General features: G+C 36.1%; 1 protein-coding gene across 1 annotated transcript in view; it reads right to left on the bottom strand.

The window, feature by feature from the left end:
* The window catches only part of LOC107600281 (leucine-rich repeats and immunoglobulin-like domains protein 1), a 44,537-nt gene extending 43,110 nt beyond the window's left edge, over positions 1–1,427 (bottom strand). Inside the window, exon 1 of the mRNA XM_016292131.1 lies at positions 259–1,427. Coding sequence (XP_016147617.1) covers positions 259–446 — 188 coding nt within the window. The 5' untranslated portion in view covers positions 447–1,427. The remainder of the gene's footprint in view (positions 1–258) is intronic.
* Between the last annotated feature and the right edge of the window lie 20,366 nt (positions 1,428–21,793).

Consider the following 21,793-nt stretch of genomic DNA (forward strand, 5'->3'; position numbering starts at 1 on the left):
CAGGTCACAGCCAGGCCTGAGACTACTTATAACCAATACCCTTTCATGATTTTAATGAAAGAGACACTTTTGTCAGTAATTTTAAATAAGTGTAAAGCGTTATATAGGACATGCCACTTGTTATTCTGTGACTTTTGAGTCATTTTCTTCCCTGGACAACTTTAGTTAAGAGTGTTCAACAACTTAAAGCATGTTATTTTGAAGAGAATACCGTTTTAAATGATATTTCGTTCGGGCTGGACAGTTTTGTGTACTTACAGATGCTCAGTGCTCTTAGGCAAGTCTTGAGGGACATCAGTAATATCTAAATGACTGCAGTCGGTCGTTTCACGCGTACACGTACAGTTTTGAGGACACGGTGCGCTATAATTGATTAACTGTCCCAGTGTCAAAAGCCAATAAAACACATATGAAAGTGATCCCATCTGTCCCAGCCACGCCGCCATTTTGTATCCAGTTGTCTCAGCGCTTAACGACTGATCTCTCTCATCCACAGACGGACAGCTCGAACCTATTGAGTTTCTCAGAGTCCGAGTAATTCGCCTTCATTAAGTTGTTTGTTTACCCAACGGTAACATCAAATTATACTGCGTTGTTTTTGGCCAATGCATCAGTCCTGCACTGGAAACGATCCACAGTAAAAATGTGAACTCCCCTGCTCCACCACGTACACTAAGTAAATCAAAGGTGAATCACGACGAGGCAATACAAGAAACTTGTCCAGAAGCCAAACCTAAATGCAGTTGTCCTTAAAAGGTTGAAAAGGGGGTCTGGATGGGAGATAGACAGGCGCTTTGTTTTGGCAAGAGAGATCCACTGGATCAAATGTAACGTTAGTTCGAAGAGTTTAAATCGTCAGCGGTGTTTCTCAAGTTTTTATAATGTGCTGATCCCAAGTGATTCGTGATTATGAAAAGTAAAAACATAGTAGATCGTGTCCATTAACTCCATACGAGCGTGTTGAAAGAAAAAAAAGAAACTTTTCCTCAGGAAAAACCGCACTCCTACAAAAAAAAAAGTTTGGGGCTCTCGCTTCTTCACGGACTTGATATAAAGTTTCCGAACGGCGAATGCAGGCGTTTGGATCAGATTAATGAATAATAATAAACCACTTTTGAAGCAAAACAGTTCCAGTAAAGCCGTCCGACTGTTGTGAACTTTGCAGCTCGCGTTTGTTCCTTCTCTCGCGCTCTCTCTCCAGCAACCCTGAGCGCGGTTTAAAGGAACTGGGAAGCTTTTATCTTGATCTTGTTGTACGGTCCGAAAACTCCGATAATTCACTAATTCACCTCGCACTTCTGACCGTTTCAACCGCTTGTTTTCCCCCCTCCCGGACTTTACTTTCTTTTTATCCAGACGTTCTTTCGTCCCACGTTGGATACATCGGGAGTGATAACGATTCCCTTGTTTTGCTTTCCGATTGGTGCTCGGAGAATGACTGACGGCCGAACTCTGGCTCTTACTGGCTGCTTTGGAGCGCCCAGGCGCTACGATTTTGGACGTCCCAGGGCTCAGCTGTCAGTCAAATCTCGTTAGCCCCGCCCTTCTTTCCCACCCAGAGTGCGAAACTGCGCCGCCTCCTTTCACTCTCATCGCGTCTTAAAGGGACAATGTTCAGGGCAAGACATCCGTTTGATTAATATAATATAATAATACAATATAATATAATATAATATCACTCTCATCGCATCTTAAAGGGACAGTGTTGTTTCATTCAGCACACACCTGAGAATTTTAGCAAACACTGTCTCTGGGATGTTTTTGGATCAGTTATAGTGGTGAGAAAGTTTGCCAGTAAACTAATGTGCGTATCAGATGAGAGATCCTTACTTCTCTTTCTTGTCCTCTCTTCTCTCTCTTACTCACGCTCCATCCAGTGCACATCCACAGCTGGAAGAAGATGAAAGAGCCTCGTGCGAGGTTTTGGACAGATGGTGCAGCACATGAAGACATTGGGTTTGTTCCTTCTCTGAAAGAGAGAGTGAGGTGAAGTGGGCCTGAACCAGAGTTTTTAAACGGTAGATAATTCAAGGTTGGAAGGGATGCCGTTCCATCTGCGTGAGCTGCGTTTTGTGTGTTTTTGTCAGTGTGTTGCAGGCCTGTGCCAATTTATCACGCTGGCCGTGCTGGAATCTTCAAAGATCACGAGTCCATCTGCTCAAGCTATTCGTCAACAATAAAATGGAGAGGCGTGAAACGAAGCCAGCACGTTGTGCTATCTCTGGATGTTTAACGGGTGTGCGCTATAGCGAGGAAATGCCTGGGTTAATGGGAAGCAGAGACACTTGCACATCTCTTTATATCTCTGAGTCCTGGCTAAAAAGCGAGAATCCCTGAACCCAAAGGAGAAAACGCAGTTTGAGTTTCAGATGAGGCGTGAAGAAAGGTTTCATATGCACTGGTCTAAATGTGCTGTAATTCAATGAGTCTGTACTGAGCAGTACATTTTAGACAATTATAGTTGCATCACACCTGCACACTGATGGCTAAAAGAGGCGTTCATACTTACAGTGATTTAGTGAGATTGTAAGTCATTTATTTTTAAAGACACTTTGATTTTGATTTTTAGTGAAGCGATTTTTATGCTGGTTTCTTATGGTTTAAAAAACGTTTATACCTTTTTAAAGAAAGGTTCGTATTAATAATGTGACCATCAAATAAAAACAATGAATGACATATTTTCCTTACTGAATATGTAAGTGTGAACATCTCTAATTAATACAAATTAATTAATACATTTCATTAAGATTACTTTTAAAGATTTTCATTCTTTTAATGAAACTTTTATTCATTATGAAACGCACAACGTTTCACTTCATGAGTCGAGACATTAAAGTGACCCTATTATTGGCTATGAAAGATTCATATTTTGGTTTTGAGAGTCCCCAACAACAGGTTGACAAGCATGCAAGTTCAAAAAAACACTTTCATTGTCCTTTAATATGCATTTATTTTTACCTTATTTGCACAATGACTCTCAAACAATTCGCTCAACGATTCATTTTTCCAAACCCCTCCTTTGCATGACGCTAATCTGCGGTGATTGGCCTAATTTCCATTTCATCTCGCCTGTAATGCCTGATAAAGCAGCGTTTGTGAGCACAGTGCTGCTTTGTGTACAGCGTTACCGGGGAAACAGCCATTTTTACTGCTCCAAAAGCGGCACCTAGTGGCAAAGAATGAATTTGCATTTTCATTCAGACCAATGCGAAAAGACCAACTAGTGTGGGGGCAATACGCTAATGTTTCATGTTGAAGTCAACATGAAACGCCTTGGGATTCGTTTTAAAAACGACTCGTTTAAATGATTCATAGTCGACTCTTTCTTTTGAGAGACAATAACTTTATACACGGTGCACTTTCAGATTTAAAACTTTGTAGGATGTTTTCATTCACTTAGAGCTGTGTTACACACTGCATGAAAGATAATTTTAAAAAATTCATAATAGGGGCACTTTTAGTGATGGAGTGGGGTTAATTGTGGATTATTGTGATGTTTTTATCAGCTGTTTGGACTCTCATTCTGACGGCACCCATTCACTACAGAGGATCCATTGATGAGCAAGTGATATAATATGAAATGTCTCCAACTCTGTTCTGATGAAGAAACAAAGTCATCTACATCTTACATGGCCTGAGGGTAAGTAACTGTCAACAAATTTTCATTTTTGGGTGAACTATTCCTTTAAGAAAACACTCTCTTAGCTGTGTCTTTGTCTTTAGGCCCAGCGGCATGAGTCAAGCGGAACTTTGCACAGCCCCTCCGCAGGTGTCCAAACAAGAAGGTAGAGATTTTTTTTTATTGTGTACGCACACTAACATTTACATTTCTCACTGTTGTTTGTTTAATAAAGTGAGTGGATCTTGCCCACTTCTGCCAAGTTCCTTTCATTTCCCAGAGCTCGTCGCGCACCGGCCAAAACCGTGCGTGTTGAAAGATGTCTCCTCCTTGACCTGTTCTTGACTGTTGCACAGGTTGCCCATCACTTGATGTCATCCCTGGAGAAGGCATGCCTTGTTGCAACAGTCTTGTGTTAACAGCTTGCTTAAGTGTTTACCTGGGCAACGTCTCTTTGGCGTTTATAGGTCCTCAATCAGCACACAGATTCAGATGTGATGTATAGATGCTGCCTCCCATATGCTGGCAGGGTGGAGAACGCAACCACTGTGAAGCTCTTGTTTATTCGAGCAAGAGTGTTTTAATAGGGCCAAAATACGTGATAAAAGAAGTGATGGTCTGGAACGGGTTTTTTTGTGTGGCGCAGGGCAGGAATGCAGCATGTGAAAGGTGACTTCTGTATGGCCGAGCTTAAGAGGTGATGCATCTTTTGTTTAGCAGCATTCTTTTGTTAAGGTTTTTTTTATTCCAGTGCTGGTTGTGTCTCTGAAACTGGGCAGGGTGTTATTTTTAGGATTGTAAAACTGTGATCTCAGACCAAAGGTGTAATTATGTAATTTGTGCAAAATCTAATAAAAAGAATGTTTTAATTGCAATTTAATTTAAATGCTTTTAACATATTTTACATTATCTTTTAATTTCATTTATTTTAAATATCCAGACAAAATACATATGTGTGTGTGTGGAGTATGCATGCATGTTAATATACACACACATACCAAGGTGAGCTACTTTTTCTACTCCATAAATATACGTGAAGTCAAGGAAATTGGGGATGAAATGTCAGAATTTTGAAAGAAAAATTGAGAAAAGTTGAGTCTAATGACACATCTGGGTCAATGACAAAAGTTTTACAAAACTTTTCACTGTAGCTTCAAAACCTTACACGGTGTGTGCATAATCTTATCAAGCTCCAGTACGTATATTAAATTACGCCTTTAGTGGAGTCCAATGAACATGGTAGCCTGGCCGGGGAAATTCAATTTATTTAAAGTTACACAATCCTCATTCCCATCCACTACAAATGAGTGCATGGCACATGCTTGGGGCACAGATTTATGGGTGATTTATCAATGTCATTACATTATCTTAAGTGGTTGATGAGCTGTGGGAAGTGGTCATTACGTCTTTGCAGGGGGGGGTTACGGTGAACAAGGGCACGCTGATTTACTTAGACTAAGAGAGTCTCTCAAGAGATAAAACTGATAAAGTGGCCCGCTGGGGACTGAAATGTAGACAAATTCAGACCTGACTTAACTGCTTGTTTAGCTTCCCTCACAATCTGTAACTCACAGAAAACTGTCCAATTTTAAGATGTAATGTCATAGAAACATTACATTACACATTCAGATGACGAATGTCTGATTCATGGATGAACCATTCTTGGATCTTTTCAATAAATGACGGCTGATCATTACAAATCAGACCGATTCGGTTCTTGAGTTCAACTCTGAACTCAATGATCCAGTTGGAGCAGTTAAAGGAATTGCTGAATATGTACTCAGCAAGATGTAGATTAGGTTGTTTCTTCATCAGAACAGATTTGGAGAAAATTTTGTATTATATCATGAGAGAAATATGCACAGTTTACAAGCAAAACAGTCCAAAATAGTTTTAAACAAATATGTGGGTGGATTTTTGATGTGAGAAGACAACAGGGGATGGACTTTTTCACTGGAGGAAGATTTCTTATGGATTATAGACTCATATTTTGGCCAGAAGCAACCGTTTAACGTTAAAATGCCTTAATGATGGAATTGTATCCTATGAACAAGCAGCTTTTTGCTTCACAACATGTTAATTGATGGACTGGAGTTGTGTGGATTACTTGTGGATTATTGTGATGTTTTTTCAGCTGTTTGGACTCTCATTCTGACGGCACCCATTCACTGCAGAGAATGCAGTGGTGAGCACGTGATGTAATGCTACATTTTTCCAAATCTGTTTCCTCGAAAAACTCATCTACATCACATATTGGAAAAACTCATCTACATATTGGATGGCTAAGGGTGAGTAAATTGTCAGCAAATTTTCATTTTTGGCTGAACTGTTCCTTTAACAGTCCACTGGAGGGGAACATTTTAACAGAAACAATTTCTCGGTTTCAATCCCTAAGCTATTGAACGACTTATATTATACTTTTAGGGTGCTTTTGTGCATGAATACTCCAGGGCCCATTCATTGAAACTACATGAAAAAGAGCGAGCATAACATTCTTCAAAATTTCTTCTTTTCTGTTGCACCAAAAGAAGAAAGTCATACAGGTTTGAGAGGACAAGTCATTTTTGTGTGAACTTTTCCTTTAAGATAAAGTTGAACTAAGAAAATCCCACCAGGAATATAACCCTATTCAACTGCCATAGAACACCATGTTTCTTGTTTTCTTCCTCCTCCTCCTCCTCTTTCTTCTTGTCCTTTAGTAGGCACAATAAAGGAGGGAAGTTGAGAGAAAGAGATGAGAAGAAGGGGCCAAAGCCCCTTAGTGGTCTGAAACCCACGCATGCTCAGCAGTCCCAAACCCTGTGTTTAGCAGCTGCAGCTGTGAAACCTTTCTTTCTCTTCCTCTTTCTCCTCTCTCGCTCTCTTTCTTTTCCCAGACCTGAATAGAGCTGCGCTGAATAGATTGGGCCAGGTCGGCTGAATAGTCACACTGGAGGGAGGGGTGGGAGTGGAGCCCAAATGAACCGGAACCCCTACAGAGAGCTCCGCTCCTGGCGACGGCTATGATAGAGAGGAGGGGGGAGCTGCGTTTAATCGCTCATAATAGAAATTAGCATGGTGTAATGAACCCGTTTCAAAAGTCCATTATTTGCGCAGTTCAAAGAGAGGGGTGACTTTGTAGTTGGAATCCATGAGCCCAAGCCAAATATCAAAAGAATAGCATTTGTCAAAACTTCATACGACTTTGTCAAAGCAAACAGCACATTTTCTGTTTCTTCTTGCACAGGAAAGAACTTGTGCATAAATCTAGTTCGAAATGCATTTTTTTAAGTTCTGTGTACACAAAGCAAAGCTTCGCCTGGTTACACTGACTAAGGAGAACATTGCTAAAGCAATCGCATCGCTCTGGCATGTACGTTCGACATGATTTTACATATTTATTTAACAATCAATCATGTTGCACAAAGCATATTTCACATTTGAGCTTTAAGTTGTTTTTTTTTGTCGCTCATCCAAGCTGCACTGTCATGACGCCACATGTGCGCAAAGAAATTAGTTTTGTTATGTACGATTCTTTTAACCAGTTTACAACAGGCATTGAGATCACAAGTTGTCAGCCAAGACTCATTGCTGTTAACGCTTGGTTTTTACATGCGACCATAGCGTCTCATGTGACCACTTGCGAATGAATACAGTTTAGAAATGACATGAGGGTGTGAAAATTACATTTTGGGGGAACTATCCCTTTAAATCTATAAAAACATCTCTTTAAAAAAAAAAAAAAAAGCTTAAAAAACTGAAATAAAATGAAATCTAAGATAAAGCATATATACACAATATAGTAAAAAAAATAATCTAAAACATTACATTATTATAAAATATAAGATTATTAAAATGAAAATGTAATTATTATTATTATTAAATAAATGAATAATTGTAATCTTTACAATGGCTCAGTCATTCGTTTTAATTGAAAAGATCTCTACGCAGGAGTGAAAGTTATTTCCCAGAGTGCACTGCCCGTCCGATTGCTTGACCCCTGCACCTCATAATCACCCACCTCTGACAAGACAACAGGTTTGTCCCTCCCTTTTCCACCACGCTGATCTGAGACCTGTTACCCTGATGACACCAGCGCTCTAGTAAAACACTCTCAATAGTGGTGATTTTGCCATTGATTGCTGCAGCTGCACAGCTTATGGCCGTCTACCCCTGGGGCCCCTGTTATAGATAATGGGATAATGGTGGCCACCTTCTGAACACTTGTGGCTCACAGCGCTGTGAGATACTGCACGGATCAGTACAACATTTACAGAAAATTGGTGAAGAATACATGTAGGTGTGTTTGGCTGCTTTATTCCCAGAATGCACTTGCATTTACAATTATGTTTATACAAAGAAGTTTTCTTACAGTCTACGTTGGATGTTTTTCCATAAATACATTTTCATATATAATGAAAATATAAATTAAAAAACTAAAACTAAAATGCTTATACAATAGAAACATTGTGTATGTGTTTGTGTGTGTGTGTGTGTGTGTGTGCGCATGTACACACACAGCATTTAAAAAATCTTTAGCAACATTCTAAATGGTCACATTTGATCAATTTAATGCATCGTTGTAAATAAAAGTATTCATTTGTTATTTAAAAAAATACAAAGAAGTTTTCTTACAGTCTACGTTGGATGTTTTTCCATAAATACATTTTCATAATATAATGAAAATATAAATTAAAAAACTAAAACTAAAATGCTTATACAATAGAAACATTGTGTATGTGTTTGTGTGTGTGTGTGTGTGTGTGTGTGCGCATGTACACACACAGCATTTAAAAAATCTTTAGCAACATTCTAAATGGTCACATTTGATCAATTTAATGCATCGTTGTAAATAAAAGTATTCATTTGTTATTTAAAAAAAAACTCAATTACCCCAAACTTTTTAATTGTGGTGTATCATGCTTTCTACAAGAATATTAAACCGCAAAAACAGTTTTCAAGATAATAATTAGCATAGTAGAATGATTGCATGTGACACTGAAGACTGGAGTAATGATGCTGAAAATTCAGCTTTGCATCACAGGAATAAATTACATTTTAAATTGTATTAAAATAGAAAACTGTTATTTTTAATTCAATATTACAATATTTTACTCAATGGAATTATATCAACATATAAAATATACACATTTATATATAACAATACTAAATGTGTTCATTTACTGAAAGTCTGCACTGTGGGAAACCAATCACAGCTAATTAATTTATAACAATGTCAAAGAATATGACAAAGAATCAAGCAAATAACCAATTTCCAAGAATCGGATGAATAGCTTTAGTCTTTCTTCATCCAGCCGTGCTCAGGTATGCATCTCAATTTGAGCTCAAACATAAGAGGTTCCAGCTCCTCGAGTAAATAAGGACAGAGGCCTATACAGCGAGGCCCATTCAGTCTCCTGACACGGCTTCAGTTCTCCAGTCTTCTAGAGCATCCAGCTGTGAGCACTTGAGACAGGCCAGGGCCTCACACCGAATACTCAATGCACCAACTGCCAGAGGACTTTCCAGAAACGTCCATTCCTTTGGCTGACAGCACTCTGAAAGAGCCATTATCGCCAAACCCCCAATTAGGCCCAACCGTTCCTGCCAGAATGTGAATAACCTAAATAGAAATAATCTTTTTGGCTGAGGAATGCTCTAATTTGTATAGATATTTTGACGCTTACATCTCAGAATAATAGAGGTTACTTAAAAAGACGGGCTTTGCGAGAATGCAACACTGTTCAGTTTAATTTGTTGTGCCTAGAATACAAAGAACATGGAAGAAAAGGCATTTTACCTTAGAAAAACTTCGGTAGGACTGCACGCTTGCCAGCAGAGTCGCGAGAGACAGTGTCGGGTTTTCACATTTTTTAATTTAGTGTTACATGAGCTAGTGTGTCTGTATATAAACAACAGACTGCCAAAGCATGCTTATGTGAAGCGTCCCGTTTACTGGCCAAGTAAAAGCTTCTGTGGATTCAGCTCCATCGAAATATGCTAACGCTAACCCTACAAAACCACAAGGCAAATTCCCTCGTTTAATCAGCCATGTTCATTCATTCATGACAGAGTTAAAACAAATGCAGAAAGAGAGTCAGAGAGAGAGTGTGCCAAAGAAAAAGAGAAACAATTCATTCTCATTCCAAAAACAGGGTACTTGCAACGTACATTTTTCGAATTGTTGATCATATCCAAAATGGGGAAAAAAAAAACAACTGTAACCGAGGAATTTACCAATTAATTCTTTAAAAATCCTACAATGTGATTTTCTGGATTTTTTTTCTCATTTTGTCTCTCATAGTTGAGGTATACCTATGATGAAAATTACAGGCCTCTCTCATCTTTTTAAGTGGGAGAACTTGCACAATTGGTGGCTGACTAAATACTTTTTTGCCCCACTGTATATAAGAAATAGATAGATAGATAGATAGAACAAATATATAAAATATTTGTAATATAACATTTAATAACAAATATAACATTTAATATGTAATAATACAAATAATATATAAAATATTTTATATTTATATGAACTGTAATATATAAATACAAAACAGGTGTCAAATCTAAAGTATTTCAGAAGAAATAATCTTATTTTATACATTTTCTTCATGTGTTTTATATATAAAATCTCCCTTTTAAAAATATAATTATTGCTAAATATTTATGTGAACAGCTGTGAAAGTGTTATCTGAGAGAGAGAAAGCAGAGATGCCTGCTATATTTACTTTGTCTGCAGAGGAACATTTTATCGAATGACTGAAAAACATGTAAAAATAACAAGAATGTCTATAGACACTGAAATGGTTTCAAACGACATAACGTCTAGTGCTCCTCAAATTAACCCTATATATTGCACTACATATGCGCAATGGAGAGCTCAGTCACAGGAAACATGGTAATCAAAAAAATAATGACTTGTCTTACATGAACTGCATTGTAATGCCAGGTTCGGTTCTTACTGAAAATGATTCCAGCATGATGCATCGACCGAAGCCAAAGCTGTGCTATAGATGATTTACAAGAGCATGCTGTCAAACAAGGAATCTGGTGAATAATGGACCTTGTTCTTACTTCCAAGACAGTGGAAACATACAGACCAGTAATTCAGCGGGGGTGTGAAGCACAAGTGCGATGTGTTATCTGGAGTCTGCCTTGGGTTTTCAGGGTGGGGCGGTGGATTCGTTCAGGGTGTTCAGAAGGGGCTGAATGACAGGACCGTGACAGGGAAGATGCACTGCAGTTCTGCATGTCTAACTCCCAACAGCTGCTGGTGGAGCAGTCAACACTGTACCTTCATCACTGTCACTGTGTCATTAATATCACCTGTGCATTGCAAAATTATTCAGCATTACTGAATTCGCCATCTTTAGTCAACACAAGCATAAGATCAGAAAGTCACCATCACATGATTATTTAAGGGCTGTAAGTATATCTATAAGTAGATGCATTATCCCAACTCACATGCAAAACTTAATAATCAAGTAAATCTGTGCTTATTTTTCGTTAAGAGTTTTTGACATTCACATCATGATATAATTTAGTTTAAAAGTTTACAAAATACAACATTTTTTGGCATATATTATTTAATAATCTACTGCCCGGACGTTTTGCCAACAGCACATTCAAAATGTCACCAATAAATCAAGTCAGTGGCTCAATCCAACACAAACACAACGTAGGCTTCACATTGAAAAATGAGAGGTGACAAAAGCACAAACTGAGGTTTTGGTCACATACAGGATATGTTTTCTAAAATCACAGAATATACACTGTACTTTGCAACGTGGAAGTAAGATGTTTTCTGTAAACGTGCCAGATTTCCAGATTTTTATTAATCGTTTGTTTGTATAACTCTGCTTGTACATCCTTACGCCAGTAGGTGGCTACATGTGTTTTATATGAGTGATTCACTGATCACTCACTCACTCAACCGATTCGTTCGAACACATTGTTTCAGTCTGAAGCCAAACACCTCTCTCTCTGTGTTTTGTTCGGAGACATGCAACAGTTTTGTTTTGTCTTATACAAAAACTTATAAGGACTGTGATATTCTTGCAGAGATTTGAATTGGTGCCTTTTGCAGTGAACAAATGTGGGTACTTTGTATAAAAGTTTGAGCACTCTAGCTCAAAAATTCAGCGAGTTACAACATGAAACAAAAAGTGTTACAACCATGCCCGGTCTCCCCTTAATCATGTTGTAAATTTAAAAAATTTATCAAACCTTGGAACCATGTTGCATCAGAGTAGCCTACTGCTGATCTGTAGTAAATCATGATACTTGTAGCTTTTCATGACCAGTCACAGGACATTGGCTTTTAATAAACTAACTTCATCGTTTGGTATTTTCAGTAGACAGTTGTGTGTCAATGTATTTTCCGTACTTGTTTCATGTGGAGACTTTAAACTAATGCTAGCATGTGAAATGTCCAGGGTCACTGTTGGCTGGTGTTCTCCGCAGCTTTGTCCTTGGAGAGGGGATACAGATGGACATAAAGCAGAATTTAAAACGGCTGACTTGTGCCTGCTTGTTATTGTCAAGGTTTATCTTAAAACCAGTAAAACGACAGGACAGATACATGTTTGGGGAGTTTGTGAATGTTGCAAGTTCCTTACCTGTGCAATCAATTTTATCCATAAGTGGTTTTTATATCAGTTCTCTTGTGTGGACAATAACGACAAATCCAGATATACAGCCCTGCATACCCCAAGTGTATTTCGCTCTTTTTTTTCATTCACTTGTATATTTTATTATATTATATATAAATATAATTCCTATCTTTAGCTATTCGCATGCATAATTTTTCATTTATTTGAATTGCCGATGTATTCTTAATCATAATTGTATACCCTTACTCACAATAGTAATATATATAAATATATAAGTGATATAATACAATAAATAAATACTAGCACATGGGCAAGGGCTTGTGAAAAAGTGTTTTTGCTTACTACTTGTACCAGCTGTGCAGATGAACACACAAACCTTGGCACAGATGGGAAGTCAGCCATTATTATATATTACTGCTCATTTATTTTCGAACTGCAGCATTTAAACGCAATTATCTGTAATGCTCACCAAGGCAGAAAAAAGCAGACATCGGCAAACAGAGATGGAAAAACTTAAATCCATGCGTCTCATTTAAAATGGTTTTGTATAATTCACAGACATTCACCTTTAAAGATCAGATTACCCTTCTTATGATAAACATTGGGAGGCAGATTTAGACTATGTATTTTGAACATACACAACCATTCAGAGTTTTGGATTTTTGAATGCTTCTGGAAAAGTCTCTTATGCTTACCAAAACTGAATTTGTTTTATATTACAAAAGCAGTAATATTGTGATATATTAATACCATTAAAAATGACTGTTTTCTATTTGAATATTTTAAAATGTAATTTATTCAAAACTATGGCAACTAAAAATTGTAATAAGCTGATTTGGTGCTCAAGAAACATTTATTATTATTATTATCACAGTTGGTAATATCACAAATATTTTTGTAAATACCATGATCAATTTTTTTTCAGGATGAATAGAATGTTCAAAAGAACAGCATTTTTTTTTTTTTATAATCTTTTGTAAAATAATCACTTTTGATCAATTTATTGCAACCTTTATGAAAAAAAGTTTGGAAAACAATGTGTAGCCATGTTTCAAAAATACATATTTTGAAATATACAATGAGAAATAACCTCAAGTAACCAATGTAAGATGCACAAAAATGAGCTTAGAATCACTGCATTACAGCGTGACCTGTTTTCAAAAGTTTCCAGGAAATATTGATGTGTTGGAAAGAAAAGCGAATGTATTACAGAACAATTCTCCACTGCAGGTGTGCTGCTCTGTGCACCCGACAGAAATACGACACTGACAGAGAAAACAAACAAAGAAAAGAAAGGATGACAAATGTTATTTTCCTCATTCCATAGTTCTGGGCAAGGCCTCACTGGATAGACTAAAGCAGTCAAATGACATGTGCGTATGTGGGTGCATTTGTGTTTTTGTGACAGCAGTGAATCATCAATAGGTTGTTGTGATATGTGCGTGTTGAGTGAACATGCATTGTTGGAATGGCAGACATCTTTTTCTTTTCTTTTTTCTTTGTTTGTTGTTTTTCTAGATGATATGCTTTCAGAAGATTCGGTGCTCCCCACATTCACCTGTGAAGCTTTGACAACAAAACTAATCGGCCATCATTGAGGCCGCAGTTGACCTTTGACCTCAGCTGTCAGTTGCCCCCTGGAGATGCAGTTCGAGGCTCTCGAGTTCAATAACACCTCCAACCAATTGGAGTATGCTCCCAACACACACACCTGTGTGACAGTCTTCAACAAGCACATCCAGATACATGCTGGGACATGAGGCACAGACACACAAGTTTACTTAGTTATCTAAGTGAGGAAATACCATTGACTTTATTGTTTCTAAATAAAGCAGATTATAACAAAATAAGCCTAACCCCTTCCTGAAAGAAAACTTGAAGAATTTGTAGAATATAAGAATATATACAGTATATATATATATATATCTGGCATAAAACTCTAGATGGCGCAGTCCGATAGGTCTAACTCAATCTGACTTAATGACATCATTATCACATGGCACAGCTGATTGGTTCTCTCCTCTATCGGTAGCCAATGAGCTCGCTGCTCAGCATTCAAATATATGACTAGTGCTTGCCGTAGCAGTAGCAGTTTGCTTCAGAAACCCTCCACCTTCCCCAGCTTCACCTGTATAGATCTGCTATGAGGGGATTCATGTATGCTATGTGGGGGGTTATTTCATGTATGTTATATTTGCAGCAGCAGTATTTCTTACATGCTCACAGCAGCATGTTGTGGATGTATTGGCAGTAGCAAGTCTTGGCAGTAGCAAATCTCGGTACTTGCTCTGCCGCAGCAGCAGCAGCAGCGTAGCAGATCTATTCCGACCAAGACCAAATAATATATATATATATATATATATATATATATATATATATATATATATATATATATATATATATATATATATAATTATATTAAATAATAAATATCATACAAAAACTACACAACAAATATAATAGAAAATATGTAATATCAAACAGTCATATTATGTAAAAACATACCATCACTTTCAAACCATACAGTAAAAAGGTCATGTTATGAAATATCATTTAAGGTAATTTATTCCTGTGATGGCAAAGCTGAATTTCTAGCAGTATTTATTTATTGCATTTTTATTTTTATGATAATTTATGAAGCTTAACAGACTTAAAATAAAGATTTTTAAAAAATATTTCATTTTTGTTCTACGTATTTGGAACAATGTGAGAGTGAGTAAACAATGACAGAAACTTAATTTCTGGTTGAATGATTCCTGTAGTACTTGATTAGAATTATACCCTTTGTCTCTTAAGTTTTTGATCTAAAAAATGAAGGTGTAGAACAGTTAAAAGTTCATGTTATCTTCTATGTTTATGCATAACATAGAACAAGGTTATTCTGGCTTTTGCAATAATTGCCTGTTTTTGAAACAATATGAATAATTCCTTGAACTGTTCCTGGGTTCAAGTGTTTGAGGAAGTTGGGAGCACATATGGCTCAAATTGATCTCTCTCTCTTTTTCCCTGTGACCCAGACCCCACTTCCTTACCGCTACCCAACGATCTGTGGAAGCATAAACACATCCGGACTCAAGGTGCACGGTGCAATCAAACATGTGCTGTTCATCAGAGAGCCCCAAACTTACTACCTTCCGAAGAGCATGGCTAACACACACACACACACACACACACACACACACACACTCCATGTGTGAAGCCATAACGGTAAATGCCTTCACTGCTCAAAACAGTGAAGTGCTTGTTTGTGTTTGAATACACTGATTTGTAAGGCCTCAAATCTCAGCGTTAAGCAAATAAACATGGTGGACACATCAGTATGGAGCCCATGACAAAAAAAAGTTACTGTATAATTAAGGTTTACATACTTTTAAGTAACTACTTTTAAGTTGTAAAGAATATCTGCAGTGACATTTTTGCAAAGTATGTATTGATTTGGAGAGGAGGGGGGGCCTTGGAGTAAAAAAGGTTAAGAACCACTGGCTTAGACAAATGTTTCACATGCTGAGAATGCTAACCTATCATATAAGTATATAAACCATAAATGTTTAAGAAGCACTTATGACATTTTTGCAAAGTATGTATTGATTTGGAGAGGAGGGGGGGCCTTGGAGTAAAAAAGGTTAAGAACCACTGGCTTAGACAAATGTTTCACATGCTGAGAATGCTAACCTATCATATAAGTATATAAACCATAAATGTTTAAGAAGCACTTAGACTACCTCTGGGCGATTCATGATCACGCTCACGCCAGAAAACTACTAATAGGCCAAAATGCTTCATTTGGCTTTTTGGAGATCATCTGCTCTTCCCTGTGGATTACCTCTGAAGAACCACTGGCTTAGACAAATGTTTCACATGCTGAGAATGCTAACCTATCATATAAGTATATAAACCATAAATGTTTAAGAAGCACTTAGACTACCTCTGGGCGATTCATGATCACGCTCACGCCAGAAAACTAGTATAGTATGGAGCTTACAGTACATTTTCATCTACTCTGTTCCCTTTACCGTAGACACTGAAATACACACTCAAACTCCCTCTCTAAACAGAGTCTATTATACACACACACACACACACACCTCTGACCTACTTTCTATACGATATGAATTTCTGTATATTGAATATTGAATTTGATGTTCCGAATTTCCTCTTCATCTTGAAAACATAAAGCTGTATTTTTAAAAATATGGAAATTGGATATTTGCTCTCTTAGATTTTAGAACAAAAAATTGCTGTTGGAAAATACGTCTATAAAACTCTAACTCTTAAATTTCAAATGTTTAATATTCAAGTAAAATGGAGATCATCTGCTCTTCCCTGTGGATTACCTCTGACCTACTTTCTATACGATATGAATTTCTGTATATTGAATATTGAATTTGATGTTCCGAATTTCCTCTTCATCTTGAAAACATAAAGCTGTATTTTTAAAAATATGGAAATTGGATATTTGCTCTCTTAGATTTTAGAACAAAAAATTGCTGTTGGAAAATACGTCTATAAAACTCTAACTCTTAAATTTCAAATGTTTAATATTCAAGTAAAATAAAATCAAATTCAGAGCTATGTTAAATGCCACATAATATTCAGTTTTGTTAAATGACACTTTGTCAATAATTCAAATTTACACAGTACAAATTCAATTAGTTTTGTCATATTATAAGCTCCATAGTATGGAGCTTACAGTACATTTTCATCTACTCTGTTCCCTTTACCGTAGACACTGAAATACACACTCAAACTCCCTCTCTAAACAGAGTCTATTATACACACACACACACACTTTAAGCAAATCATTGCAATGAAAACTTCACTGCTTGGCGTAAGGATACAAACACATACAGCTAAGCATTTTTCCTTAGATAAATGGTGTCATGATGCTTTCTTATGATTATATATATAAGTTAACAAAGTGATTATTTATATATTTAATTATAATAATATTAATTTACTATTATTATACAAATTTATACATTAAGGAATATCACAAATTAAGTGATTTAATAATAATAATAATAATAATAATAATGTATGGTTCACAAATATGTTCACCAACACTCTTAAAAATAAAGGTGCTTCACGATGCCATAGAAGAACCTTTCTGTCTAAATGGTTCCATAAAGAACCTTTAACATCTGAAGAACCTTTCTGTTTCACAAAAGGTTCTTTGTGGCAAAAGGTTCTTCAGATTATAAAAAGGTAAGAAAGAGATGGTTCTTTAAAGAATGGTTCTTTGTGGAACCAAAAATGGTTCTTCTATGGCATCGCTTGAAAAACCTTTTGAAGCACCTTTAGTTTTAAGAGTGAAGGCTGCATTTATCTGACCAAAGATACAGTAAAAACAGTACTATTTTGAAATCCATTTTTTATATATTATAAAATATAATTTATTGCTGTATTTTCAGCAGCCATTACTCCAGTCTTCAACGTCACATGATCTTTTTCAGAAATCATTCAAATATGCTGATTTGGTGCTCAAGATACATGTTCTTATACTTATTTCTTATCCATGTTGTTACACTTAATATGTTTTTGGAAACTTTGATTTAGCATTTATTTGAAACAGAAATCTTTTGTAACATTATAAATGTGTTTACTGTCACTTTTCATCAATTTAATGCATCCAAACTGAATAATAATAATAATAATAATAAGACAACTATTTACTGAATGCTATATATATACTGTGTATATATATATATATATATATACTGTATATATACTGTATATGTATATAGCATTCAGTAACAACAACTAAAATAATTCAATTACTAAAGTTGCAAATCAGGCTCACCTAAAGTTACTTATCAGCAGTGTTTGCCGCCCACACTGTGCTCACACCCTCTGCACCTGTGTGCATGAGTAATGCGCAACTGGAAGCCAGAAAAGACATGATGCAGCAGGATGACACAGGCTCATATTGCACATACCAAGCATTAGTATACGCACAAAAATGTGAAACTGTTTAAAGTTTTGGTACATTTCCCACTGACCTGGCAACAGTTTCTCTGTTTCCCTAATTCTGGCATTGGCTATAAATCAGTGCAACTGGGAAGTTTAATCTATAGCACGTCATTACGTCTTGGTTTAAGAGAAGCATCGGTTAGTTCCTACAGAAATAGGGCCGGCCAGAAAGTGTTTGAGGGTCATGGTGGTGGGTTAGTGTGTGTGTGTGTTTGTGTATTTTGAGAGTGTATTGGGAGTACACAGGGTAAATAAATATTTGATGACTGTGTCACCTCTACTCTAAGTCCTGGGTGGCACAAGCCAGATCATCATCTGACCTTCACACACTCGGATGAATTATTCAAAATAAAATTGTCAATCATTCTGTCCATTCCATGTGGAATAGAGTACAGAGAACTGTTTGTGTGTTTTCAAAAGCATCTAAACTCAAGAACAAGCAAAAATAGGCAAATCACTGAAACGATATTCACAAAAGCACACAAACAGTCTGACAAAAAACGTGATAAACACAATCAAGTCTATAATAGCGCTCAAAAGCTATCCATTAGCATTCATATTCATTTCAATAGCGACATTTAAATGGCTGATGTCATGAACTGTCCGGTCCACCTGTTGAGACCCCCAGGGTAAACACTTATGATGCCTGATCAAACAAAAGTGAATAAAGTATAACTGAACATTTGCATTTAGTATAGGCTAAGCTAGAAGGCTAATTACCACATGGTATGCTAAGGTAGCATGCTGAATGGTTAGCTTGCAAAACCTAAGCTAACTTAAAATTCAAAATGTTTAATGTTTATTATTAGATATTTTATGTAACAATTTCAAAAGACATGTTTGGTAACAATAGGCTAAGCTAGAAGGCTAATTACCACATGGTATGCTAAGGTAGCATGCTGAATGGTTAGCTTGCAAAACCTAAACTAACTTAAAATTCAAAATGTTTAATGTTTATTATTAGATATTTTATGTAACAATTTCAAAAGACATTAATGGTCGTAATTTATAATTCAGCACTAAACCTAGTACTGATTAATCCTTTTACTAATAAATTGACACACATTATACATCATCTGAAAGCTGAATAAATAAATTTTCCATTGATGTATGGTTTGTTAGGATAGGAAAATCGCCTTTAAAGTTGTCCAAATGAAGTCCTTAGCAATGCATATTACTAATCAAAAATTAAGTTTTGATATATTTACAGTATACTGTAGTATACTATAGGAAATTTACAAAATATCTTCATGGAACATAATCTTTGCTTAATATCCTAATGATTTTTGGCATAAAAGAAAAATCAATCATTTTGACCCATACAATGTATTTTTGCTTATTGCTACAAATATAGCCCAGCGACTTAAGACTGCTTTTGTGCTCCAGGGTCACATATTTATATTTTCATGGCCACACTTCAATCTTGTCATATGACATTTTGCAGCCACAGTAATTTATGACCGATTTATCAGTTTTAATTATTTTTCTTTTTTTCAAATTTTCACAAACTTCTTAACAACATTGTGAAACATTTGATATTTAGATTCTCAATATTTGTGAGTAAAGGTATTTTTAAAATGATCATGTTTGTGGTCAAGTTTGAAAGGTTATTTTATTAATTATTTATTAATGAACTAGAAATGTTTTTGCTAGCACTTCTACTACCGTACAGGTTTTAGATCAGTAAGATTGTAATTAATACAAATTAATATTAGAAATTCATTATTTTTATTCAGCAGTATTAATCAAGTGACAGTAAAGACTTTTATAATGTTAGATGATTTCTATTTCAAATAACTGCCATTATTTTGAACTTTCTATTTATCAAAGTATCCTAAAAAAAGTATCAAGGTTTCCACAAAACATTAAATATAGCACAGCTGTTTTCATCATTAATAAGAAATGTTTCTGGAGCACAAAATCAGCATATTTCTGAAAGATCACGTGACACTGAAGACTGGAGTAAATTCAACTTTGCCTTCACAAAATCAATTCCTTATTACAATATATTAAAATACAAAAGAGTTATTTGAAATTTCTATTGTATTTTTAAGCAAATGAATGCAGCCTTGGCGAGCCTAAGAGACTTGTTTCAAAAATATTAAAAATGCTTACTGACCCCAAACTTTATAGTCAGTGTATTTAAAAGTCCAAAACATAAACATTATCTCTGGCTCAGTTCCAGTCAAAGATTTGAATCAGCAGTTTATCACGTCATGAACTGAACGCATAAAAATACAGCTTCATCATACTAAGACCAGGTCTTCTAAGCTCCAGACCCACACATTGAACCGATCGGTGATCTGTAAGTTTGTTTGGGTGGACCCTTTGATTAGAGCCCTGAGCTCTTAAAGGCCTCTGTATTGATAGATTTAATGGCTGTGCTTGTTTGTGTGTGTGTGAGAGAGTCAGAGACGAGAGACAGCAGTAAGCTGAAGTCCAGTAGTCAGCTCTTCCTGTGTCCTGTGTGAGTATTACATGGGCCCTTACAGTGGTCTGCCGTAACCTTCTCACACGGAGGTGTCACATACGATACTTCCTACGCCCAGAGCCAAACATCATCTGATCGCTCTCCCCCCTCCATCCTCCCTGTCTATGTCTATGTTCTCTCATTGCTTTTGATGAATGATGGACCCTTCTCCCCCTCTCTCCCTTCTCCTCTTCCACCTGATTGGCATTTTTCTTATTAGAGCAGCTAGAACAAAGTATTCTGTGCCAGTCACGGGTCCCAAATGGCATCAGTTTGTGTTTGCTGTTCTTTTTCATAACCATCTTGTGTAATGATACACAAAGACACAAAGGTTGTGATATCCCACAGCCCCATACTTGCATTTCAGGGGGTTACTGAAAATAACAAAAATGGTGTCTGAAAGCAATTGAAAGGAGTCTGTTTATAAATTGAATTAAAAAAATGTATATATATATATGTATATATGTGTGTGTGTGTGTGTGTGTGTGTGTGTGTATGACTTCAGATTCAATTTCTACTGAGAAATAAGCACTGCGAATGCCTGTTTAGTTATTGACTGACTGGAAGGTGAAGTTGCTGCCTACGATTTTAGACACAGCCAGAGTCTTGATCAGAAGTTTAGTAATGTGTTTATTTATGGAACTGATAATTTATGGAACAGTACTGTGTGTATGTTTTTTTCTAATCTTTTAAACAGTCATTTGGTATTATTAATAACACCACATGAACTTTACTAGTTTTTTTGGATCAGCGTTTCTTTCACTATATTTATAAGACACACATTTACTACTTGAATAAAAAAAATGAAGAAGAAACACTTATAACCTGTAATATTAATGTATTAATAATATTTTATTTTTACATTTTTTATTTTATTTTATTTTACAAAAAGCATCAACTATGATATTATACTACTGTTCAGTAGTTTGGTGCCAGTAAGATATTATTTTAAGTTGATCAAAAGTTATAGTAAATACTGTTGTTACAAAAAATTATATTTCAAATACATTTTTTTTTGTTCATTATTATTCATTAAAGAGCAGCAAATCAATATATGAATATGCTTTCTGAAGGATTATGAGACACTAAAGACTGGAGTAATGGCTGCTGAACATTTTAAAATACATTAAAATATCATTT

This window comes from Sinocyclocheilus grahami, unplaced genomic scaffold, assembly GCF_001515645.1.
Source record: "Sinocyclocheilus grahami isolate Dianchi unplaced genomic scaffold, SAMN03320097.WGS_v1.1 scaffold281.1, whole genome shotgun sequence".
Classification (NCBI taxonomy): domain Eukaryota; kingdom Metazoa; phylum Chordata; class Actinopteri; order Cypriniformes; family Cyprinidae; genus Sinocyclocheilus; species Sinocyclocheilus grahami.